At 40.1% G+C, this 25884-nt stretch overlaps 3 protein-coding genes across 4 annotated transcripts; 1 reads left to right on the top strand and 2 right to left on the bottom strand.

Moving 5' to 3' along the window:
• Positions 1 to 6580: 6580 nt before the first annotated feature.
• Positions 6581 to 8799, bottom strand: LOC308690797 (corticosteroid-binding globulin-like). The gene is made up of 5 exons (XM_081365486.1): positions 8737 to 8799; positions 7912 to 8563; positions 7533 to 7815; positions 7239 to 7383; positions 6581 to 7124 (listed from the first exon to the last, which is right to left on the bottom strand). The coding sequence occupies exons 2-5, from the start codon at positions 8522 to 8524 to the stop codon at positions 6924 to 6926; spliced, it is 1242 nt and encodes a 413-aa protein (XP_081221612.1). The 5' UTR covers positions 8525 to 8563; positions 8737 to 8799; the 3' UTR covers positions 6581 to 6923.
• Positions 8800 to 9562: 763 nt separating this feature from the next.
• Positions 9563 to 17690, bottom strand: trafd1 (TRAF-type zinc finger domain containing 1). Its single transcript, XM_081367266.1, has 11 exons — positions 17180 to 17690; positions 16961 to 16998; positions 16249 to 16384; positions 15268 to 15321; positions 14751 to 15174; positions 12954 to 13318; positions 12251 to 12499; positions 11078 to 11207; positions 10777 to 10987; positions 10600 to 10660; positions 9563 to 10461 (listed from the first exon to the last, which is right to left on the bottom strand). Exons 2-11 carry the CDS (start codon positions 16993 to 16995, stop codon positions 10423 to 10425), a joined length of 1704 nt encoding a protein of 567 aa, XP_081223392.1. The 5' UTR covers positions 16996 to 16998; positions 17180 to 17690; the 3' UTR covers positions 9563 to 10422.
• traf2a (Tnf receptor-associated factor 2a) lies at positions 16903 to 25040 on the top strand. 2 transcript variants are annotated; one of them, XM_081367265.1, is made up of 11 exons: positions 16903 to 16917; positions 18674 to 18924; positions 19239 to 19317; positions 19952 to 20050; positions 20866 to 21027; positions 21351 to 21425; positions 21581 to 21655; positions 21733 to 22233; positions 22314 to 22491; positions 22627 to 22775; positions 23642 to 25040. In XM_081367265.1, exons 2-11 carry the CDS (start codon positions 18737 to 18739, stop codon positions 23858 to 23860), a joined length of 1725 nt encoding a protein of 574 aa, XP_081223391.1. In that variant the 5' UTR covers positions 16903 to 16917; positions 18674 to 18736; the 3' UTR covers positions 23861 to 25040. The 2 variants fall into 2 exon arrangements, with proteins under 2 accessions (XP_081223391.1, XP_081223390.1); XM_081367264.1 differs by lacking the exon at positions 16903 to 16917 and adding an exon at positions 18246 to 18422.
• Positions 25041 to 25884: the final 844 nt, after the last annotated feature.

Below are 25884 nucleotides of genomic sequence, written 5' to 3'. Positions count from 1 at the left end.
ATTTGACAACTTTGCCCTATCAGTACAAGGTCTAGTTGGCATGCTCCGCTCCCTCGAGGGTGAGAATGGCTACGAACTGCGATGCGGCTCCCATGTCGACAGGCTGCTCAGCAAACTGCCTACTAACTATCGAGACGCGTTTGTGGAGTACAGCATAAACCGAGGCATCCTGAGGACCGGCACTGATCAGACCTACACGCTTGAAGACTTCTCTGTTTGGCTTCAGTTAAAGTCACAAGCAAAGCGCATTTCATCTCGAGCAGCTCTGATGTTCCAAGACCAGCCTAAGCCAGTCAAGGGCCAAAGGAAATCCCAGGGTCCTTCATCCAACGTGTTTTACAACACTGAGAGCAACACTAAGGTAGCCCCTCCAGATCCTGCTCGCAGCACAAAGTCACCCAAAGGTAAACCCAGTGTGAAGCCTTACTGCCCGTACTGCGACGCCCGTGAGCATTACCTCAGCTTATGCCCCAAATTCAAAACGCTCACTCCATCAGAGATTTCCACCTGGATTAAAGACTGAGGCTGTTGGAGGTGTGGCAGGAACCATAAACCTGAGGCATGTACTCTCAAGAAGCCTTGCCAAGTGTGCAAACAGCAACACCTGACCGTGCTCCACGAAGTGTGTTCCCAAGAGGCTAAGAAAGTGTTAATGGTCAGTGCTGCTCCCAACACCATATATGTTGACCGTCCTAGTCGTCCGCAGAGAGTCATGTTGAAGCTAGTTAAGGTGTGCCTGTACAATGCCGAGCACTCTCTGGAAGGTTTCGCTATTCTGGACGACGGATCAGAGAGAACCCTCATCCTTCCCTCAGCAGTCCGGCATCTCCATTTAGCCAAAGAGCCTGAAAGCTTGCCTTTGCGTACTGTCCGCCATGAGGTGATCCACCTACAAGGAGCCGCTGTCTCGTTCGACATCTCCCCAGCTCATTCTACCAAACAAAGGTACCACATCTTTCATGCCTTCAATGCTGGTGAGCTGAGCCTGTCTGAGCATAGCTATCCTGTCAAGTCACTCATGCGCAGATACCCCCACCTGCAAGGTCTTCCTCTGCCGAAGGTTGACAAGGTCCAGCCGCTTCTGCTAATAGGCTCTGACTTTCCACATCTGCTGCTTCCCAAACAACCGGTCCGAGCAGGTCCTCCAGGGAGTCCTGTAGCTGTGTGTACTGCTCTTGGTTGGACATTGCAAGGCCCCGCCAACCTCAACCTTACTGGTGAGCACTCTCACTGCTACTTCACCATGTCTCCTAACTCAGAGCTGCAGCGGCATGTTGAACGACTGTGGGAAGTTGACATAACCCCGTATGCCAACGCCAAGACTGTGATCCGCTCCAAAGAAGATCAGCAGGCCCTAGAACTGCTGGAACAGCGCACAGTCAAGGTAGAAGTGGATGGAGTAACAAGGTATGCTACTCCACTACTGAGGCGCAAAGCTAGCCTCACACTCTGGGCTCCAAAGCACACATTGCTCCCACAGCTACGGAGCACAGAATGCCGTCTAGCCAAAGACACTGCTCTAGCCAACACCTACTGTCAAGAAATACAGAAACTTGAACAGTTGGGCTACGCCAAACCTCTACCTTCTGACACAGTAGACAGCTCCACAGAGTCCTGGTATCTGCCGCACCACGTTTTCCACCACAACGGTAAGGCGAGGATTGTCTACAACTGTTCCTACCAGCACAACAGTCAAAGTCTCAACAGCCAACTGTTGCCCGGTCCGACCTTAGGTCCTACTCTCCTTGGTGTACTTCTTCGGTTCCAAGAACACAGTGTGGCTATCAGTGGTGACATCAAAGCGATGTTTCATCAAGTTCGCCTGCTACCAGAAGACAAGCCCCTTCTCCGTTTTCTCTGGAGAGGTATGAAGAGGGAGGAGGAACCTCCCTCTTCATATGAAGTGGCAATGAGTGGCAAGTTTTGCCATTCGGGACGACATGCAGTCCCTGCTGTGCCACATACGCCCTTCAGCGGCATGTGAAGGATAAGAGCAGCGGTCATGAGGACATCCTACACCTTGTGGAGACTGGCTTCTACGTCGACAACTGTTTGACCAGTGTCACGAACGCTGATGAAGCCAAGACCATTATCAACCGGATGCGTAAACTGCTCTTAGCTGGAGGCTTTGACATCAGGCAGTGGGCCAGTAACACCCCCACAGTTGTTGAGCATCTTCCATTGGAAGCGAAAGCAGCAAGCACCGAGTTGCGGCTCTCTCAGCCTCGACAAGATCCCGAAGAGCCAGCCTTGGGCCTTCGCTGGAACTGTCTTACCGATTGCCTTGGTTACCGCCACAGACCAGTAGAGTATTCACAGCCAACTCTGAGGAATGTCTATAAGGTGATGGCAACGCTATATGATCCCCTCGGCTACCTAATTCCATTCACCACACGAGCGAAGATCCTGATTCAAGACCTGTGGAGAGTGGGAGTTGGCTGGGATGAGCCGATCAGACCAGAGGCTCTGCTGGATATCTGGACACAGTGGGAGAGTGAACTAGTCCATCTTCCACAAGTGGAAATCCCCTGATGCTATGTCCCATCAGTAGCAGACACTGGGCCACCCAGACGAGAGGCACACATCTTCTGCGACGCCTCTGAAAGAGCCTACGGGGCCGTCGCTTACCTCCGCACCCAAGACAATCAAGGTGAAGTCCACGTTGCATTTGTGATGGCTCGGTCACGAGTGAGCCCTCGCAAACAACTATCCATGCCACGCCTCGAACTGTGTGCTGCTTTAGCCGGAGCTCAGCTGGCTAAAGTCATTATGACAGAACTGTCTCTCCCTTCCCAGCAAGTCACTCTCTGGACTGACGCGATGACAGTTTTAACGTGGCTCAATTCCGACTCGTGTCGCTACAAGGTCTTTGTAGGAACTAGAGTCGCAGAAATTCAAGAGCTCACTGAAAACTCGACCTGGCGGTATGTCAGCACCACTAGTGGAGCGGCTAAGTGCTTATGTTTGGCAGAATTGTTCAGTTTATGATACAAGCGTGAAAATTGGCATGAGCAGTCTCCATGGGTCACTTGACAAGAAAATTGTCCGAGCCACTTGAAATTTCAAGATGGCGGCCATTTTTCAAGATGGCCGACACCTTAGTGAAGCAGTTAAGTGAAGTAGTGGTTTATTTGTTGATACAAGCATGAAAATTGGCATGAGCAGTCTCTGTGGGTCACCTGACAATAAGCCACCTACAGCAATTAGGCTTAAGAAATCATTTAGTTGGTGATACAATCATGAAAATTGCCATGAGCGTAATTGCTCCACTAAGGTGGTGGCCATCTTGAAATTCAAGTAGCTGTGGGTGGCTTATTGTCTAGTGACCATCGAAGACTGCTCATGCCAATTTTCATGTTTGTATCACCAAATAAATCACTATGTCACTTAACTGCTCCACAAAGGTGTCGGCCATCTTGAAAAATGGCCGCCATCTTGAAATTTCAAGTAGCTGTGGGTGGCTTATTGTCTAGTGACCATCAGAGACTACTCATGCCAATTTTCATGTTTGTATCACCAAATAAATCACTATATCACTTAACTGCTCCACAAAGGTGTCGGCCATCTTGAAATTTCAAGTAGCTGTGGGTGGCTTATTGTCTAGTGACCATCAGAGACTGCTCATGCCAATTTTCACGCTTGTATCACCAAATAAACCACTATATCACTTAACTGCTCCAATAAGGTGTTGGCCATCTTGAAAAATGAAAAATCTTGAAATTTCAAGTGGCTCGGACAATTTTCTTGTCAAGTGACCCATGGAGACTGCTCATGCCAATTTTCACGCTTGTATCATAAACTGAACGATTATATCACTTAGCCGCTCCACTACACTGACAATCCAGCCGATGACCTTACTCGCGGCAAACCCTTGCTCAAGCTCAGTCAGCCGAACCGGTGGAGCCAAGGTCCACCATTCCTACGACAACATCCAGACTCCTGGCCAGTGCTTCAGTTAATAGAAGCCCAAGAAGCTGACGAGGATGAACTTCGGAAGACATTGTTCTGTGGAGCCACCACCTGCTCTCCGACCACGACACTCAGGTCTGATATAGACAACTGGGACAGTCTTCTCAAGGCTACCCATGAGAGCCTTCACGGGGCGGCTGATGACCAGACCAGCCCTACCATGACAGCAGCTGACGTCCAAACAGCAAAGCTACATGTCCTCAGACAAGCCCAGAGTGAGTCCTTCCCTGAAGAGGTGGAAACTCTTGCTGCTGGTAAGTCCATCTCGAGACTGAGTCGCCTGCTCATGCTTGCTCCAGAGTATGATGAAGCTGTTGGCCTGGTGAGAGTGGGAGGTAGACTACACAGAGCAGAAGATCTTGACCCAGATGCGATGCATCCTATCATCCTCGATCCCAAATCTCATGTTACGAAGCTGCTCATTAAGAAATATGACAGTGAACTGCTACATCCTGGTCCCGAGCGGGTTCTCGCCGAAATGAGGAGAAGATATTGGATCCTCCGGGGAAGAGAGTCCATCAAGCATCATCAGCACGGCTGTGTTGAATGTCAGAAATGGCGCGCTACTCCAGTGGTGCCTCAGATGGCAGACTTACCCCCTGCCAGACTCCGCTTATACAAGCCACCTTTCTGGTCGACTGGAGTTGATTTTTTCGGCCCTTACAACGTCAAGGTGGGCCGGCGCACAGAGAAGCGGTGGGGTCTGATTTTCAAGTGCATGACGACGAGCTGTGTGCATCTTGACCTACTGGAGAGCATAGACACTGATGCTTTCCTGATGGCTCTCCGCCGCTTCATCGCTCGCCGTGGCAAGCCATCTGAGGTCGGAGAGCAGACATACTCATTTAAAATGTAGTATCTCTAAATTGCCTCATTAACCTTTTGTATGCCTGTATATTAGTTGTTTATGACTCTTTTCAGGTTATTTGACCAAATTATTATATTTCAGTATTCTGATTCAATGTTTATTATTGTATTGGATATTACTGTATACCTTTGTACATATTTTTTATACTTTTGTACATTGTGATTAATATTATTTTATTCTTTGTTTCTTTTATAGACCACACACACACATACATATACCTATTTGTACACCAGTGCTTGTACCCAAACTTCAATAATAAAGTTTGCTGGAATAATTTCTCCGTGCCCTTCTCTCTGACCGGAGCCCTGTCAAAGGAAACTGTCAGACCAGTATTATCCCCTTCAGAGTGTCCCACTCTATCACAGTACATTAACAAAAATTTGTGTTATATATTTAAACTCGTGAACGCCCCTCATTAATACCTGAATGCCCCCCTTTCAAAAATCTTGCTTCCAACGCCCCCGTTAGTGAGAACCACTAAGCTAGACTATGGTATGCTGGTCGCCACCAAGTCTGTTACGTGCATCATGCCCCTGAAAGGTGGTGCTTTTTCTGAAGATGGCTTTGGTTCATTAGCCCAAGCTTAACTTATTTCCGGGCGGCTCCCCTTGGGTTTTGCCATCTTTTGTCAGGCGCCACCACCAATGACTCACTGTGCACCCCCACTTGAGGCCCCCAGATCAGAACCATCCCTTGGCAGTGTTTGCAGGGCCTATTCTTTGCCTTTTTGCTTGGGCAGCCCTGCGCTTATCACACAGTGCTATTGAATTGCGTTCCATATAGCGTTAGCTATCGACATAATATGAGTGAACAGTTATCGAAGGGGAATGTTTCAGTTACTAATGTAACCTTGGTTCCCTGAGATAGAAGGGAATGAACATTGCATAAGATTGCTTTGTTACTATGCTTGCACTGTTAGCAGTAGCTTGCCGGCTTTCTCAGACAAAAGATTGTGATGAAATGATACTCCGCAGCATCTTAGGTGCGCTAAGAGTGAGATAACATTGGTCTGTGCAGTTGCAATCAGGCTTCATAGTCTTTTCAGAGAAAGTTATTTCTCCATAGCACCAGCTATCTACGTAATATTCATTCCCGTCTATCTTAGGGAGTCAATGTTACGTTACTGAAATATTTTGTGACTTGTTTTTTTATTAAACAAGATATCTGCATTAAAAACAAGCCCACACTTGTCTTTATTGGTTCTCCGATAAATCCATACTCACATGTCTTGATCTGGTGTAAGTGAAATGGTCTACTTTGGGTGAATTGCACATAGTAGACTTTGAGCCTGTTTCGACCTTCAGTTCAAGTTATGCTTGTCTTGCTTTGAATTTACCTGTAATTTTCTGAAAATCTTGTTCAACAGAGTCAAACTCTTATTTATTTATTAGATAGATGGTGGAAACTGATTTGAACTCATGACGTCAGCAAGGCCAAGACCAAGCCAAATGCAACCACAAAGTCTTTTTTTTTTATCCTGCTACAATTATAATATCAGAAGCCAATACCTTGTGCCTTTCCTGCCAAAAACTCAAATGCATTAGCAGTTGGATGCTGAAACTAGTATGTTTTGGTATGCATGATACTGTCATGTTAAAATAGCGATATGTTTGTTCCAAAGCATGTATTTATACTATTTTACTTATTTCATGAATTATTATCATGAATTATTAGGTAATACAATTGAAAGAAACAGATTCTAATCTTTACAGCAACTATGTGGTGTATGAAATTAACACAAAGGCTGTTTCGTCAGTTGTTTATTTTTTTACTTAACATTTTTCAACATCTTTTTCCAATTTAAGATTATAACAGTTGCCACTTGGCAGATAATATTGACCAGAGGAAACAGATCTAGCAATGCGTACCTGTAATTTATTTCCAAACAACTAAATTCAAACAGTTTGGTTAGCTGGTTCAGATGTTTGATGCGCATTGGAACTAAACTCTACAGTAAGGCGAACCTCTAGGAGAAAGATTGAGTACCTCTGTATATCAACATGCTGTAGAGTCATTGTTAAAAAGAGAACAATGATAAATCATGTCCACCTGCTGGCTAATGTTGTATGACATCTTGGATGCAACATCACTGTTTTTCCGCCGGGTTGACAACTTTTCCAAAGAAGAGGATGTTGTCATTCTTTTTGTCAGTGATAAAGATCATGAATGGACGATCAAACCTCAAAGTCTGCAATGGGCTGTAAGACATTGGTCTAAATAAAACTGTTGTCACTGCTGCTGCGGTGGTTCCCTCCTCATTTATGTCCAGAGTGGCTTTATGCAAAGCCTGAAAGTAATTCAAAGTGAGCTATCTTTAAAAATTGCTGTCTTTTTTATAGTATATGAACAATCTCTTCTGTTCATTTTAAATCATAATTTAGAAAGTGATTTGAGACTTTACCTTTGAAATGAAGATCCTTTCCTCGGAAATTCCTGTAAAGTTGGCTTTATCTGTAAACATATCAGCCATTCCCATGCCTTTCAAAATGTCATTCAGGGAATATGATGTTTTCAGAGACAGCTTGGGGACATAGATGTCAACTTTTCTGAAGGACAAAAAAATAATAAAATAATAATCAATGATTGTCCGGTCCATGGAAAGAGATTGAGCTTAAAAACATATGAACATCTAAAAGCTTTTATAAATCAGTTAGGATAACCTTAAGATTTACAGTAAAACATTTTGACAACCAACCTTTTCTGGACAGCTCTTTTCCACTTTTCAATGTGTTGTCTAGAGATGGCCATCTCCAGATCTTTGATGGTCTTATCTCCTCTGTCAATATCTGGGACAGCCAGAAACATGGAGAAAGAGTCATTGTAGTCAAGACAGAGGACTTTAGAGGTGAGATTGGCATCATAATAAACTCTGAGGGATTCGTATTGGTGCATCATTTGTACTGGAACGGTGGTCTCAGCATCCACATGAAATATAACCTTGCGGGTCGTGCTTGGGTTAAATGGCATGTCCCATTTTCCTTGGAAAGAAAGATTGGAATTATTTAAAGGGATCTGAAACAATGACATTACCAGAACTACAACAGTATGACTATTTTATTTGTGTTTGTGTTTACCCTTAAAATATATGTACGTGAGAAGGAACATCAAAGTATCAGATTCCAGATCATCAACAGCTTGTTTAATTTTCCCATGTGTTTTTTCCTTCACATACATGTTAATTTTATCTAATGTTTCTTTGACGCTGAAATCCACAGTGAAGCCTTCAGAGTGGTAAAACTCCTTCATTTTATCCAAGAACTCAGGAAGGGCCTTAAATCTGTCGCCTACATAAAGTGCAGTGCCGACATCAATGTCCACCCCTGTCCTCTGGTCCATTTCTGCCAGAAGACTGTGGAACATCTGGTGCATTTTTTCAGTGCTGAAGACCGAGCTATTATGGCCGATGCCACTAAGAAGCTGCTGTTTGGTCTCACCACCAGCTCCTAAAGACAGTTCAGAAAGGACCATGGACACACTAAATGGAGAGAAGAAGATATTCTTGGACTGATACTCAGGCATTTCTACAAGCCTCTTGTACAGGTGAAAAGCAAAATCATTGTTCATCTTAATCAACAATGGGAGTTGATCACTGGTAGTAGGTTGAGGTGAAGTCTCTTGTTGTCCATGGACGACTGGGTGAACAATTGCAAAAGCACAAATCCACAAATATAAAATGCTCCTTTCCATGATTTCTTTTCAAGTTGAGCGAATAGATCAATTTAGGTCCTGAGGAAACATAACAGTTTTACAACATTATGGTAACAGAGATGCAGCAAATACCCTAAACATTAATAAATGAGTGTTAAAGTAAAGACATTATCCTTATTAGTAGATCAACTTTATACATCCACATAACCTATCCTATAAAATTGTGTGAACACAAATTTCCCAAATCCCACCTGTCCGGGCTGCTGCCGTATCTTTCCCCAAACTGGACTGAATTCTTAAGCCTACAGTTTGTCATTAAATAGTACAATCAGAAAACCAACCTTTACTCTGTTTACCTTTTTTGTGTTTGTTGAAAATGCTCCATTTATTAACTACAAAGAGTAAACAGAACTGTCAAGAGAAGCTTTATTGACTCATGATTTCCATTCATCTAACCAGTGTTGGGTGTAATGCATTAATAAGTAATTTAAATGCTCTAATTTAATTACAGTTACTACTGATGTAAATACTGTATAGACTATAGACAAATTCTATAAAAAACAAAAGTGAGTTTAACATAAAAATGTAACATCTAATGTTAAAATGTGTTTCTAATGTAAGCTTCTGTTCAAGAATATTTTTTGTAATTTTATATCATTTATTTGAAAGAATTAAAAGAGCAGTTTCATGTTTATTCTTCTATTGTTCAACTGGTCGTGGTGGATATGGGATTTAAAAAGTAAATAGTAACAAGTAACGCAATACTTTTTAGAGAACAATTAGTATATTATTCTTAAAATTACACGGTTGAAGATGTAATTAGAAGCTAGTAATTCATATTTTTTTTTAGAGAAACTTCCCCAACACTGCTTCTAACACAGTTCTTATATATGTAATGTATCTTGTCTTTAATAAGTGCTCACAACCCCTGTACGGTTTTCTTGTGCAAGCAGCAGAGTACAGAGTGCATATCAAAAACAAGTGATAAAGACTGAGCCCATATTGATCGTCTGACTGTTTAAATGCCCAAATATCACTTTGTAGAAAACAAAAAGAACAACCAATGGGACAACCATCCTACCTTCAGTCGCAGCAAGATCTTTTTATTGAAAAGATGTTACATGACCAAAGATAAACAATCATGATAACAACACAATCAACTATGCCACCATACAGACAGTCTTACAATAAAAGCTCTCAAATATCCACAAATTCAAAGTTTATGAATTGTTGATGCTGCACTAGGAGATGCTTTTAAATGTACATTGTAAAATTATTTCACATTCAGGATCAAATAAGAATTTGTAATTTCTATTACATTTTACAATACAGCTCTGTATGTTGAAGAACATTAACTAATTAATTAGTTAATGCATTCGATATAATTATTTTACAGCATTTATTAATCATTGTTATGTTAATTCCTAAATATTATATTGGTCATTACAGAATTATTAGTTCACGATGCATTATGAACTAACAGTATAAACATACACACATTTTTATATTTAAAATATATATAGAAATTAATATTAACCAGGATTAATAAACGCAGTATTGTCCGCTGTTCACAATTGCATTAACTAAAGTATACAACATTACAGTAAAGTGTTATGTGAGTTTCTATATTTATACTATAACTTGTGTGTAGTTTTAAATAAAATACAAAACATTTCTCTAAAGTCTTTGAAACAAAGAAAATATAACGAAGCTTAAAACAAACATTTAAAATCCAAACACCATAGGAAAAAATACAATAAAGAGATTTAAAAAAAAATAGTGCAATCAAAGAAATCCATTTACAAGCCAAAGAATTGATAAATTCACCTGGACATGTAAATGTTTTACAGACACAAACAAAATAGCCAATAAACAGTAATGACAGGCCACTGCTTTGAGTCACAGAGACTAAGATAGGATTATTTCCTCCTCTTTTTCTACTCCTCTTCTTTTTCAACATTATGCTTTTTAGGCACCTGAAGATAAAAATGTAATTTATAACAGGTCAAATATTATTTGTAGAATCAAATATCTGTTAACATCATCTAATATGTCCTGCATGCAGGTCTTTTAAAAAATAAAATTCACGTTCCTGTAACAATTTACATGCGTACCTTTGGTGTCTCCGTGTTTTTCTCACTTGTTCGACCTTCCAGTCTTCCTCTGTGTGGAGGTCTGTCATGGGAAACATACAAGCATTTTAGTTTCAATGTAACTTTTCCAAAAAAAAAATTCTCGTCATCATATGTGTGCATACATAGGAATTATTTCTGTAAAATATCTAAGCATACCCCGAAGTGGTTGTAGAACGGGGCTTGAGGCTGTCGTTGAGATACGTGTTTGCTTCTACAGCTTTGAACCTTTGGTTCCTGCTCTTCACCTGCTGTTCAACATTTGTGTTCTTAGAGTAACTGTAAGCTGAGGGCGGCCATTGGTCCAAACCTGAAGAGCCTCTCTGTCGCCCCTGAGCCGTCTGTTGCAGGAGCTCCTCACCTGGCTCAGCTGCAGTAAGATATAAAGGGATGAATGAATACATACTGATTTCAAGCACGTTTAAACGAGTGGATTACAAAGTCTATGTTGGTGGCTCACCTTGATGTCTCACCCTCCTCTGCCTCTCAGGAGATCTCCTCTCCTGGGCCTCTTTGACAGTCTGGGCTGGTTTTCGTGGGGAAATTCCATCGACTGAATAAGCTGTCTGGGGGCGGAAGTCACACTTGTCCTGTACAGTATAATAAAATTGAACAGTATCAACAAAAGTCTCAACTAAATGGTGGGCTCCATTTCTGCTCTGCAAAAGAGCTGAAACATACTAGCAGAAACAAATCACGATTGATGCAATACTAACTGGATATAAAGTGAAATTTGTGTATATACAAATGTATTTCAATTTACATTTGCAAGCCAAATTTACACATTTTTATAAAATACAATCTAAAGGGGTTTGCTGTGAAGTTAGAACTGTGCTATGCAAATTAAGAAGATTCCCATTAAAACAGAAATTGAATTAAATAATATGAAATTTTATTATTTTGTTTGTAGGCATCTATCATAACATTTATGAAACTGCTCTCTTTACAAATAATGTAAATATGTTTTCTCAGACAGAATAACTGAAGTACTTTATTTATGGAAATGTTCAATTTGTTGAGGACATTCATAATTAGAACGTTTAAATATGCAATAACTGACCTTAATTACAAGTATAAAACATGTTTCTTTCTAAAGTAAATCCCAGAATTTCAGAATGGTCAATAATATTGTGATTTTGACAAAATTTTATATACAAAATCGCAGATTTGTTAAAAACCCTCCTATTTGCGTGTCTTTATAAAATCGTTAACCACAAAGATTTTCTACAATTATGCCATTTCTTAAAAGTCTTTAAAGATTCCCCACTCGTATACGTACTTATTACAACGGCTTTTGCAACCTGGCTTTTGCAACGGAAGTGAATCAATCAAAACCAACTTTAGCTGGACAATAACTTTATTCTAGAGCTGCTGTAAAGCCAAAACAATGTGTTACTTTAATTTCCTAGTATCACTGTAAAGCTGCTTTGAAAAAATCTATACTGTTAAAAGCGCTATATAAATGAAGGTGACATGACTTGACTTGACTACAAAGAGATAACAAAAACAAAATTCTTCTTATTTTTTAAAATCATTTAAATGAATTGCTTGTTGCTGTTCAGCTTCTTTATCTCTATTTTATTTGTAAGGCCTGTTATGTTCTGGAAAACAAAAAACAAACAGGTTGTCATACCTGATGGTGAAAGAGCACAGCCTCTTCCAAAGTAACGCCACAAAACTCACAAGGAATGAGCACGTCGCCCTCAACTGGGCTGGAGGAGGAACTGTAGGAGAGCGGAGAAACGGAGAGGGGCAGGGTGGGCGGACTGGGCGTGCGGGGAGGAATGACATGACCAGCCCCTTGAGTGATGATGTCTTCAAATTGAAGAGAAGGAGCTTGTTTACTGAAGGAAGCGATAGCAGAGGCCGGGCTGCAGCCGGTCTAGAAGACAAAAACAGAATATTGACTTTGTGCTGGCCACTAAAGGCAAAAATCTAAAACAAGCAACTCAAATAACATAACCCTCCTCTTCTCGAAAGAGGAGAAGAATATGATCAGGGTCCGGCCTGTGGAAGAAACTAAATGGCTGAAATTCGAGGAGGTTCCCATGGAAACTAAACACCACATTGTGAAACAATAGAAACCTGACAAGAAGGAACTGAGTGGGAGATTCAGCATCAGTGCTGACATTACAATAGCCTGCCATGGAAAACATGGCTTATGTTGTACTCTGTCAGCGTACACATGTAAAGGTGACTCTAGAGAGGCTCCAAGTACCACTGTGGATGATGCACATTCACACTTGCCAGCTCTATCAAGACACAACAGGCATGGCTTAAATATCAAGCCAAGAGGGAGTGTAACATGATGGGATGATTGAGGCCTGATCACTTACCTGGTGTAAGATAAGGTCTTCCTCTGGAAAGAGCTCTTCACAGAACTCGCAAGGCAGCATGATGTTTGAGGAGGGGCTGTGGGCCGGGGCCAGGTTGGTTTTAGGGGGAGCTGCAGTGCAGTTGTTGTTAGTGCTGGAGGAGAGCTGGGAAGTGAGATTGCTATGGGCTGGTGTCCTTCCCAGATTACGGTCCCACACATCAGTCCACACACCCTCCTGACGGGGATCCTCCAAGTCACCTTCACTCTGCAGGCTGAGGGCCAGCATGTAGTCCAGACTGGAGGACTCGTAGTCTGGCAGTTGTCCCAGAGACCACAGCAGGCTGTTGTTGTTGTTCCCATGCAGCTCTGCTTCCTGATCCAGCACTGAGGAAATGAGCAGAGTGGAAGGTTAGTTTTTTCCCCAGCATCCTGTTAATACCCGATGAAAACTCCCATCATATTATATACAACATGTTTAAAACCCTTTATGTTTATTGTAGGGTTGAGGGTTGAACTGATATTACAATTCTGCCTGATACAATAAGCCAGTCATATTTGTTATGGCCAATATACAAATTCCAGAATGTAGAACACATTTTAGTTCATGCATTCCCTGAGAGTCGAACCCATGATCTTACCATCGCTAGTGCCATGCTCTACTGTTTTAGCTACAGGATTTTGTCTAAATTACTTATGAAATAAATACTAAAAATGTAATTTAGGCATAACAACATAAAGTACCATATATGAAAAAAATTTGTTTTGCCAGTTAACAGTTATTAAATTATTAGTGTTTTTAAACATTAACTTTAAAGGGATAGTTCAGCCAAAAATCTAAATTCTTTCATTAATTACTCACTCATGTTGTTCCAAACCCATAAGACTTTCGTTCATCTTTGGAACACAAATGAAGATCTTTTTGATAAAATCTAAGAGCTTTCACTCCCTCCATTGACAGCTACACAACTACCACTTTGACGCTTTAAAAGGTTCATAAAGAGATTGTAAAACTAATCCATATGAATTGAGTGCCTTAGTCCAAATTTTCTGAAGAGACAATCGTTTTAGGCTTTTATTCACATTTGATGTGTGAGAACCAATTAGGTTCATTCTCGTGTTACGCAGCAAGTTTGAGCTTCCGCAAGAACCAATGAGGTTTGTTCTTACGCGCCAAGCAGGTTTGGTCGAGTCAATGTGGTAGTTGCGTAGCTGTCTATGGAGAGTGCAGAAAGCTCTCAGATTTCATCAAAAAGTTCTTCTTGTGTGTTCTGAAGATGAACGAAAGTCTTACGAGTTTGAAACGACATGAGGGTGAGTAACTAATGACAGAATTTTCATTTTTGGGTGAAATAACCCTTTAAGTGAACATTATATATAACCACAAAGGTGATCTATAGGTATCTTTACACCTCTGTTATGTCTGCTCTGGGCTCAAAATTCTGTATAAAGACGCAATGCAGCATTAAATACTAAATTAGTCCTTCTCTGATCCACCTCAGCCCCTAGAATAAACTGTTTAAACTGCTGTTTAAATGCATTTATGCCACCTCAGAGCAGAATTACACAGTTTGTGTAAAGACACCTAATTGACACGTCATAAAGTCCTTTGCAGTGTAAATTTGGCATAAATTTTAAAATAAAGGAATAGAGCATGCACAAATAAATATCCAATATTAACAGATTTGATCAATTAAAAATAGTCTATTATCTGCAGATAATAGTTATGGTACCGATATATCATGCACCACTAGTTTATTGTACTGTAAACATTTTTTGTAAATAAGGTCAGGACTAAAACAGCCAGACTGATACGTACAATAAGCAAATTCACTGTTCCTTGTTTCTGTGTTTCTCCTGGTTCCTCCCCTAACTGTTCCTCGGGTGCTGTTATGCAGTCTGTCCTCCAAGGGTCGTGGTGGACCCCTGCGGTCTGCGGCCCCCGTGTTGTTATTATTGTGGCTCCTCTCCTGGGCCCTCAACAGGTTATGAATGGAGTGTGCCTCAAACCATGCCCCAGGAGACTGGGACTCTGCCCTACTGCTGTGCCTCTCCTGAGGGGGAGTCAAACTTCCGCACAGGGCTGGATGGATGTGTTGCTCTCTCAGCATAACGTTACACTTGCAGACAGGGCAGGGCTCGGTGCGGGTCCCACAGTACTCCTCATGCTCTTTAGCCTGATAGGAAGCCAGCTCTAGATCACAGAACTGGCACGGGACCAGTCGATGACTGCATTCTGATCTCTGAGAGGGGCAAGAAGTAGTCAGATCTACAGAAGTCATCAATGAAAACAGCAATATGCATGCAGCATAACTGTTTATCTCGCACAACATTACCTGATGGGTCTCCAGGAACCTTTTCTCTATCTTTAATCCACATTTGCACTGTTCCTGTGAAAAGAATTTTAGATTTAATAAAACTTATATTTAGCAGCCTGGAGAGAAGGAAAAGGATTAATTCATGCAATATACATAATATTTTATGAATTTAAAATTTAAATTTATTTAATAGTATTTAATTTTATGCTATTTAAAACAAGGCTGTGAGGACAGACATACAGTCCATCCAATACTGCATAAAACTGAAATTACAATCGTCTTTTGTTCTCTATTCTAGTAAAAAAGGCTTTTCGAACAAAAATCTCATGTAAGTGACAGGTTGCTGGAGACAAGGGATTATTGTCCCACTTTTGCACCAGTGCACGTCTTCAAAGAAGAGATGTCGTTGCGAGGGGGAGGTTTAAGTAATATTTTTGATTAAAGACTATGTGGGCACATAATTATTATTTTTTAAATATTGATGTGCAGCATCAATAAATAATTTATAATAAACACTGCAATATTCTAAAACAAAATAATATTGATCAAAATCAAGTAAATTTTGATTTCATAGTGACTCTAGTTCACCCCAAAAACCAAAGAGTGTTTTAGTGTTTTTTTAAACAAACAATGAAAGTCAATGGTGTACATTGCTGTTTGGATCCCATTGACTTTCATTGTACGGACAAAAAAACTGTTTGAACATTCAAGATATCTTCTTTTTTTTCTTTCTTTTTTTTAATAAAAGGAGGCAATAGAGGCTTGGATCGACATGAGGGTGAGTAAACTGAAAAAAAGAAAAATCTAAAATTATAAAAAAAAATTCAACCCATGTTGAGTTTTTTGTTGACTGGATTTTTTTGTGGAAAGTTACTCAACCCTGAACCCATTAAACAGACTGCACTTACCCTTCAAAGTCTTTTTTTTTTTTTTTATGAAAATGTTCTATTTTAGCGCAATTTTCATTTCATTTAATCATACATCATGGGTGGATCATACCTCTGCGTGATCCATCTCTTTGTGCTGCACAAGCTCAGCATGCGGAAAAGGCTCCTGGCACACCTCGCAGAGAGCAATATTCCGCCGACAGTGAATCTCATGTGTTGTAAAGTTGGCTTCTGGAATGTCATGCTTGCTAAAGACAGAGAACATATCACGGTTAGTTGGTTGGCACACTGTATAGGTTCAAAGGAGGGATCTATAAACACCATAATCGCCACTGTGTTAACTGTCTCTGTAAAAATCATAGCACGAGTTGCTTTATATGAAAGCGTGTCATCTTAATTCCTCAGTAGTCATAATAATCAGGAAGAGAGGACACTGACTGCAGTACAGTCATACAGTCAGAAGGGTTGTTGGGAGGGACTGGGAACACACCTACAGTAAGTGAAAGGAGAAAGCTGTCTAATTAAAACTAAACTACAAAACAATACTCTCTATTCAAAGGGAAGGTTTACCCCAGAATAAAATCTGGGTCTTCATTTACTTCCAAACCTGTATGACTGTCTTTCTTCCGCACAACACAGAAGATAACGTTAGGCAGAATGACAGAAACAGTAAGCATTCGCATTCATTTGCATGGGAAAAGAAGAAATGAAAGTGAATAGTGACTGAGATTGTCTTTCCGCCTAACATCCCCTTTTGTGCTGTACGGAAAAAAGCATGTGGGTAAGTTAATGACGGCAAAATTTCATTTTATTTACTGTCTTACCAATTACTGCAGAACTGGGTATTTTCCTCGGCCATTGTCTGTGTGAAGGAACAGAAAGCTCATTAAGCGCATACATGAAATTAAGATTGTTTTACGCTAACTTACATCTTCGTTCAGTATGTAAACATTGAACAGACTGTAAGGCTGTGTTATATTTCTCTATCCTAACCAACAGACAAGTAACTGCTAGAATTAGACATGTATACTAACATTACTTGCCTTATCTTTCGCTGAAGCTTGTAAACTGCAATTTGGGTAACGTATAGAAGTAAACTATTCGCTAGTACTTTTCGTCCTTGTTCTCGGTCCAAGAACGAGTATGTTTCATAGGAATTATTCAAAGGATATGAAGACAGTCCACGGTGTTCTGTCCACACATCCGAATAGGCACAAGGGTGTTTGAATAGCTACTTTAACGTCTAAGTTAGTTTAATTTAACGTTAAATGTCCGGGCTGCCATCATCTCGAAGAGTGTCCATTGCTGATCAGCTATAACACTCACTTACTGTGTCATGAGACTCGAGTGTCGAGTCATTGAACTCTAAATCTACACAGAAACAAGTAATAAACTACTACTGGCCTGAGGTAGATTTGTATCAACTACCGCAATTTTCAGTTTAGCTTTCGTTTCTTGACACAGTATCAACAAGAGGCGGTATGGTATCCGTGAAAACAGCAACGCTTGTTGACAGATAGTGACGGAGATATTATTATTAGGATTTTCAAAATAAAAGACGAAAAAGCGCGTCAAAACTAATAACGATTAATAAGCAAATAACTATAAATAAACAATTAGGGAAAGTAGCTCTACTGAAAATTATGATTCATCTATGTTTGACGGTTTATTTTGTCTGTTCTATTTTTTTTTTTTCTAAAAAAGTGAAAGAGTAGAAATTTACTGAAACCAACAGAGACGTGTATTTTCTTACAATGCATTTTCTTTGGTGTTAATAAACCGTGTAGGCTATTATAGCGTTTAGTGGATTATTTTAGTAAATCAGAAAGAATGCATCGTTTATAAAAGTCAATCAATAATAATAATAAAAAAAATAGGTAATTTTGAGAAATTTTATTAGTCGTTATTATCTCTAAAATTCTAATTGTTTTTTAATTATATTATATATATTTTTTGAATATGCATCCTACGATGTAAAGGACTGCCCACCATGCTGGCCACACATATGGTAATGATAAAAGTGGTAAAATACTTTTATTCTGTCTTTTTAAGTACATTGAAGTTTCCAGCTTCACGTATTTAGTCAGGAGCCCCCTAGTGGACGCCACCATCCATGATCAGCAGGAGAGAGCACGACGCCTACCCTTACTCATAAATATAATATAAATAATAACAATAAATTATGATTATACTTATAAATGCACACGGCAAGAACGCTGAATGCATTTGATACAATGTTTCACGGCACTGCAGGAGATTTTATAATGTTCGTTGGACCATAATATGGTAGGAGGACATATGTGATTTTAAAACGTAACAGCATTTATTGTTGTTCTGAAAATGATTAGAGATCCCAATAACATTAATGCACCGTGAAACTATAAAACTTTATTAAGACGATTGTCTTATTTTGTAACGTTAAAGACTTACATACATGTAATCATTAAACAATGTGTGTATTTAAATGTTTTTAACACATATTAAGATAATCTTTTATGTGATACAATGAAAAATCATGTGTTTGCAACCCCTTTCAGTGAAATGTGTAGAAAGATCCGTGTCTCTTCTCCGGAGCCTGGTCACATGCGCGCTCGGGAATAATGGCTGCACAGGAACCCTCACCACCATCTTCATTAGAAGGCAACAAACCTGGCTTCCCCAAGAAAATACTCGCCAACAAGCTGGAGGACAAACATCTGTGCAATATCTGTCTGAAAATCCTTAGGAGACCTTTTCAGGCGCAGTGCGGACACCGTTTCTGTTCATATTGTTTTACTAAAGCAGTGAGGTAAGCGTCATCATTCAGTCCAGATGGCCCTCCTGACACGACACTACAAAAGATGAACACGACCTGTCAGGCCTCCCGGGCCATTTTTATGGTATATTTTACGAGTATCCAAACAGTAAATGTTGCTTCGTATCGGGGAACATAAATAAATGCAGGCTGTCAGGTTGTGTTGGGCTGGGCGAGCTGTAAACTACAATAGACAGACTGTTGCAGCTATTGTCAAAATCAACTCCTATTATATATGGTGTGCTTTTGTATTTTATCAGCGATTTATTTGCACTTGTGTGTATGAAACATTTTATTTTCAATCGCAGCTCCGGACCACAGAAATGTAGTGCCTGCATAAAAGAAGACATATTTGAAGAACCAACATCAATTTTGAAACAGGGCTGTGTAAGTATTTGCTTTATTACTCGATAATAATTCAATTATAGACAAATTAAAGGTATTATCGGTGCTTATTACCCTTCCAAAAATAAGCTATAAATTATCAAATAAAACCACAATAAATCTTTGTCATTTTGTATAATTCTGACTTTTTTGTGACCGTGGTGGCTAATACAGAGTTGTTTGAAAATATGGGGAAAATCCAGTTTCACTAAGTTTCTATTTTTACTTCTATTTTATTAGTACATGACTGTAGTAGCACATATAGTACTATAGTAGTCAGATTATATGCAATGAAGACTAAAGACCTGTTCATAGTACCAAAGACAATGACTAAAGAGTTTTAATAATAATCATAATTTTTGGAGAATAGAGAAGTCTAAACCACACAGAATAACAAAATCATGTTTTTTTTCCAGCTGATGAATGATAAAAACATTGACAGCTAATTAGAAAGTTCTTCATCTTTTAAAGAGGCAGACGGCTTAACTGCAGTGCAATAATATAGTTATTGTAATGGTTGTTTTTTGTAGTCATCGTTCTTGGTGTGAATGGAACTTTACCCGTTTTTCACTGCTAGTAATGATATGCATACAAGTTGAAATGAGATCTCACTTTCAATACGTGCAATTTCTTTTAGGCTTTTCCTGATAATGCTGCCAAGAGAGAAGTTGAAGCTCTTGAAGCGGTATGCATCAATGAGGAATGCTGCTGGACAGGCACCATCAAAGAATATGAGGTACTGTGTGTTCCTTCACTGCTTTAAAAAAAACAGGTTAAACCAGCTTTGTCAAGCTGGTGCTTAGATGCTTGGCAAGCTGATCTCCCAGCCTGACCAGCTGAAAGGTGCTCCACCAACAATCCTACTTTACCAGGCTGGCAAATGTTGAGAATCCTTAAAGATTCCTCTGATCCTAGATCAAAATCTGAAGTCTTTGATCGCTAGTTTGATATTTTCGACGACAGCCGATAAATGACCATCACGATCATATTTTACCATATTTGACGAAATTCAGTGTGGCAGTGTGTTATCTCTTGCGACAATCGTCAAATAAAAAACAAATTGGTGCGCAGAACCTGATGACACAATTAGTGAGACAACAACAAATCACCACTTGCTCCATACACATCATCTAGGTTTTTTTTTTCGCCACCATTTCAATCCCACATGTAAATGCAGCTTTTCCTGATAATGCTGCCAAGAGAGAAGTTGAAGCTCTTGAAGCTAACGTCACTGAACGTGTCACAGATTGATGATGTAAATCTCCCGACGAGTCATCTTGCATTTTTAACGCGTCTTGACTTCCGTACAATCTGATATGAATGACAACTGAGAACCTACAGTGTGACATGGCTTATAGGGATCATGTTCGTACAGTCTGTCAAGCAACAGTCGTAAAGGACTATTATAAATCGTACAGTGTGCACCCGGTTAAGACCAGCAAACCATCACAAGTTGTTGTTTTTTTTTTCAACAAGGTTGTATTGCATTTTACATACACCGAGTTTTGCACCATGTATTGCACCATCTGAATGGCTCTTCATCTCTCAAAGGCAAACCATGAAGGAAAGTGTGACTTCAGGATCCTTCCCTGCCCATCATGCAAAGAGCTTCTGAGAGCCAATGAAGTTGAACGTCACAATGAGAGAGAATGCCCAGAAAGGACTCTTAATTGTAAATACTGCAAAGAGCCTTTTCATTTTAAAAACATTAAGGTAAGACTTTTTCTTACTTACATTAAAAAATATAACCACAGAGCTATTTTTCTTAACCTGCTAATTGTCACCGCCATTTTTGAGCATAGATCTCAACTTAAATGCTAAGGAGATATATAATATTTATTACTAAAAGGTGTGATGGGCAAAAAGGCAATAAAAAAAGTGTGCCAACTGTCCTGCTACCGTGACATTGACGTTTGAGAATAATTAATCAAGTATGAAAATAATCCAATATTCATTCATATGGCTTTCATTTAATCTTTTTATAAAAAGAGTTTTGGATATTTTTGTAACTATTAAAGAATATGTTTTTTTTTTAGGCTCATGATGAGATATGCCCTAAATACCCCATGATTTGTGAAGGTTGTGCCAAGAAAAAAATTCCAAGAGAGAAAGTAAGTAGTATTTAGGCTGTTTACATATTGTTGTGTTTACCTTGTGTGTCGACTAGAACAAAGGTTTTTGGTCTGTGGTTAAGTGATGTTTTTTTTTAATACAGAGAGAACATTTTCATAAATACTTGATTTTTACTGTTACTTTCCCAATACAGTATGTGGACCACATTAAACTGTGCACCAAATTCAGAACACCTTGCAGATTTCATGTTGTAGGCTGTGATATGACGGTAGGTAAACCTCCTTTTCATGCATCCATCAGACATATTCATTTCGTTCCATGAATGTTTTTTTTGATTTCCTGTAGGTGGAAAAGGAGAAGATCCACGACCATGAGCAAGCCTGTTCTTATGAGCACTTAAACCTTCTACTGCACTTCATCATGGGCATCAAGGTGAACTTGGAGAGTCTGCAGCCTCAGAGTTTGGAGCTGGCTGGCCATAAGATCCACGAGCTGCATCAGTCTCTGCGGGAGCTGGAGCTGAAGATGGGCCAGCTGAGTGGAGCAGTGGCTCCCGTGCAGGGGGCCTGTGCACCGCTTCCTCCACCGCCGGCTCCAACGCTGGGTACGTCTTTCACCCCCCTCCCTACTGCCGTCGGGGCAGCCTTGGAGCTGCAGATACACAGCGAGAAGACCAAAGTGGTGGAGCTCAGCCGCCGCTGTCAGGAGCTGGATCTGAAGGTGAGCACCTTTGAGAACATCGTCTGTGTGCTCAATCGTGAGATGGAGCGCTCCGCTACCACCATGGAGGCCTATAACCGCCAACACCGGCTTGACCAGGACAAGATAGAGATACTCAACAACAAGGTAAAGTGTTTGTCTAATGTGAAGTAGATTTTTTTTTTTGCCGAAGATATTTTTTTCTTCAGTACTATATTTTTGTGCAGGTGCGGCAGTTGGAGAGGACGGTAGGCCTTAGGGATCTCTCCATCGTGGAGATGGAGGCAAAGATGAGGGAGATGTCCGCTGCCACCTACGATGGAGTCTTTGTATGGAAGATCTCCGACTTCTCAAAGAAGAGACAGGATGCTGTAGCTGGACGGGCGCCTGCTATGTTCTCACCTGGTAGTTTTTTTTTCATATTTTTCTTAACGGTTTCATATTAATTATTAAGATTGAGGGATTTCCGCGCAAAGAGCTTTGATTTGAACATCGTGACATATGGTGTCTCACTCCAAGGCTCCTTGTTGTGTTTTACAGCATTTTATACAAGCAAATATGGCTATAAGATGTGTTTGCGTATCTATCTGAATGGGGACGGGACGGGACGTGGTACTCACTTGTCTCTGTTCTTCGTGGTGATGAGGGGACACAGTGATGCCTTGCTCAAGTGGCCTTTCAATCAGAAGGTCAGTCTGATCAGCCTATAACAGTGTGTCTAACCATTTTTCTTTCTGAAATCCTGACAGACTTTCATTGATATTTGAGTCAATGAAGTGCCGCTGATTTTTTTTTTTTTGTACTATTAATTTATTATTTATTATAATATACATACATAAAAAATGCAATTTGTGGTATGACTCCCCAAAAACATAATCACATTCCTGAATTAATAATTCATGATATTTGTGTCACCCTCAAGTTGTTTCTTTCTTCTGCTGAGTACAAAAGAAGATATTTTGAAGAATATCTGTAACCAAACAGCTGATGGGACCCATTGACTTCCATAGTATTTTTTTCTCCATATTATGAAAATCAATGGGCTCATCTTTTTGGGTCAAGGTCACTTTATTCGTGCATTATTCCAGTCTTCATCGTCACATGACCCTTCTGAAATCATTCAATTAAAAACAATGAGCGATTGTGTATATTTGTGCTTTTCACTTGATGGTTAGCACCACATGACATTTTTACAGTCATTAAATTTGTTTTATGCCATTTTCAAGATTTTTTCTTAGAAAAAATTGGTATAAACGTTTTTCAAAACCATGTTAAACCAACATGAATACAACAAGTACATTTCTAAGAACTTGGCACATGTTTCAAACTAGGTTAAGGCATTATTTCCTTTTCTTTGTTGTGGACAGTATATCATTTACCCACATATAATGTGTGAACATGGCCATTTTTCATCCCTTTGTTTTTTGTTTTTCGTTTTTTTTTTTTTTTCTTCCTACTGTTTCTTCCACTGAATCATGAATGACTGGCTTCAGTTTAGCATCTATCCATATCTGTCTAAAAGTCTTTTTGGTTTATCCAACACCTTGATCCTTAGGTCACCCTTATGTTGCTGGATCAGAACAACAGGGAGCACATCATTGATGCCTTCCGCCCAGACATTTCCTCTTCCTCCTTCCAGAGGCCTGTGAGTGACATGAACATTGCCAGCGGCTGCCCTCTCTTCTGCCCTCTCTCCAAGCTAGACTCCAAGAACTCCTACATCCGAGATGACACTATTTTCATCAAGGCCATTGTTGACCTCACAGGCCTTTAAGGTGTCTGATGTCGCTGCTCCGCCATGCTCCTTTCTCCAGCCTGTAGTGGTTCCCGTGCAGTACTTTTTTCCTGAGGCATGTTCCCTCAGTCTGAGCTCCTTGCCGTGCTCGGCTGAGCCCAAAGACACTACGGTGCCCAGTGCAATACTGCGCTGGGTGTGAATGATGCCACTCTGCATTATGTACCAAAATTGTTCCCAGAGTTTGTGCAGTTCTACTGTAATATAGTTGCCCTTTGGGAACCTCTCACTCTCGCGTAGTGGGATCGCTGTCAGCTGTGATTGTAACGTAACTACTTGCCTGTGCCATAGATGTGGCACCTTGCCTTTTATAGAGATTGAGAAGACTTTCTCCACAAGACAGACATCATTTAATTTCCAAGTGCTGAGCTTGTGTCGCACTCCCTATTTGGGTGCTTTTTCCTTTCCTTAGTGCTTGAGCTACTTGTAAGTGAATGTTTCAGGCGTAGACGGACATGGAGTCACGCTAACGAATGATGTCGATGCGTTTATTTTGCGACTGCATAGTTAACTAGCTTCATACTCTTGAGTATACGCATCGACAGTCTTCTGACATTCCCTTTTAGCATTGTGTGCCTCAAATGTTTCTCTTTTCATTGGTTCTTTGTAGTGGTGGACATTGCTTGAATTTCCAAAGTCCAAAGCGTAGAATTTGGGTTTTGATAACCTGCTTGTGAGTTGAGGAGTTTGTGTGTGTGTGTGTGTGTGTGTGTGTGTGAGAAGGAGTGACCTGTTTTTTGGCCTTCGTTTCCATTTTCGGTGTTCTTTGATGTATTAGTTTGCATGTTGGATCTGTGGAAGATACATTCAAGTTAGCAGCAGGCCAGGTTTACACCCTGAGCCTGAGAAGTGAAGGCAGTTTCATTGTAAAATCGCTGTTGAAGACAAAACCGCTAAATCACGCTGGTGTTATAATCATCCAGTTTTCCTTTGGACCTCAAATGCCTCATCAGCCGACATGGTTATACACGAATAAAAGGCGCAGCCTTTAGCCTTTAGCCAAAAGGTAGTGCAAGTAGGACAGATAATCTCATGTGCTTTATTGTGATGTGGAAAGGCTGATGTTTGTTAGCATTTTGGTGTTTTCCTGTGTTTTTGGGTGTTCTGTTGATATTGTGTTGCTTTGGGCAGACATTATGGATGCCATTAAAACTATATGACTTGCTTCGGACCATGTCGATCAGTATAAACCAAGCAGGTGTTTGAGAACTCGTAGTCAGTGATTCCTGTCGTCTTTATCCTAAAAAGACTGTGGGGTTTGCATTCTGTAAATGTGCTAGAAAATGAGGAATGTGATTTGTAATGCCATTTTAAAATAGCCTTAGTCCTTACTAGACAGACAGTTCAGTGCATTTTGTCCATGAGATTTGTTTCTTTGCAACCAGAGAAGGAATTACTAAACATATACAATGCATAACTCCTACATAAGGGCTTTTAGTATACAGTACGTCTTCCATTTGAGCTTTTTGGTCTGCTTTTTTAAGATGCCTTTATGCTAACAAAGCACCTGGACCCAGCCTATTTTCAAACCAGTTCCCACAGATATCGAAACCTCTCTGTGCATGAGATGTTTTGATAGAGAAGAAAAAAAACATATTGTAAATTATTGGTTTACTTTGTAGACCAACATTTTATTTGTATTGCTTTACCTTTTTATCTGTTGATTGAGATGCAGTATATGACAGTTATAAATGTGAGTGTGGTATATTGTTTAAGTATAAATAGATAAACTATACAGTGTACACAGTTTTATGACTGGTGTAGCTGTGGATATAACAAATATGAATCATAAAAAAAAAAATATATATATATATATATTATAGATTTATATAGATAATAAATGTACTATTTCCTGTTGGGATGGTTTCAAAATGTGTTCGGGCTCATTTTGGGCTTTGGTAAGTTCTCCTTCACTTTGGCAGCATCCTCTGAGGGACTGAGTTTTGAAAGATCTTCCGGCTCTCTCTCTCTCTCTCTCTCTCTCTCTCTCTCTCTCTCTCTCT

This window comes from Scardinius erythrophthalmus (genome assembly GCF_964197995.2).
Source record: "Scardinius erythrophthalmus genome assembly, chromosome: 5".
In the NCBI taxonomy this organism is placed as follows: Eukaryota; Metazoa; Chordata; class Actinopteri; order Cypriniformes; family Leuciscidae; genus Scardinius; species Scardinius erythrophthalmus.
Note: the sequence above shows the minus strand (reverse complement) of the source record. Positions and strands in the feature narration are given on the sequence as shown.

Bases quoted from the DNA above. Each gene is read 5' to 3' on its own strand.
- LOC308690797 (XM_081365486.1), bottom strand. From the start codon at position 8,524: ATGGAAAGGAGCATTTTATATTTGTGGATTTGTGCTTTTGCAATTGTT. The intron at 7,816-7,911 runs GTAAACACAAAC...TTTCTTTCCAAG, and splicing joins CACGTACATATATTTTAAGG to GAAAATGGGACATGCCATTT. The intron at 7,384-7,532 runs GTTGGTTGTCAA...TTTGTCCTTCAG, and splicing joins AAAAGAGCTGTCCAGAAAAG to AAAAGTTGACATCTATGTCC.
- traf2a (XM_081367265.1), top strand. From the start codon at position 18,737: ATGGCTGCACAGGAACCCTCACCACCATCTTCATTAGAAGGCAACAAA. The intron at 21,426-21,580 runs GTAAGTAGTATT...TTCCCAATACAG, and splicing joins AAAAAATTCCAAGAGAGAAA to TATGTGGACCACATTAAACT. The intron at 22,492-22,626 runs GTAGTTTTTTTT...TGTGTTTTACAG, and splicing joins GCCTGCTATGTTCTCACCTG to CATTTTATACAAGCAAATAT.
- trafd1 (XM_081367266.1), bottom strand. From the start codon at position 16,995: ATGGCCGAGGAAAATACCCAGTTCTGCAGTAATTG. The intron at 16,385-16,960 runs GTAAGACAGTAA...CTCTGTCTTTAG, and splicing joins ACCCAGTTCTGCAGTAATTG to CAAGCATGACATTCCAGAAG. The intron at 10,661-10,776 runs GTATGCTTAGAT...TTCCCATGACAG, and splicing joins CGTTCTACAACCACTTCGGG to ACCTCCACACAGAGGAAGAC.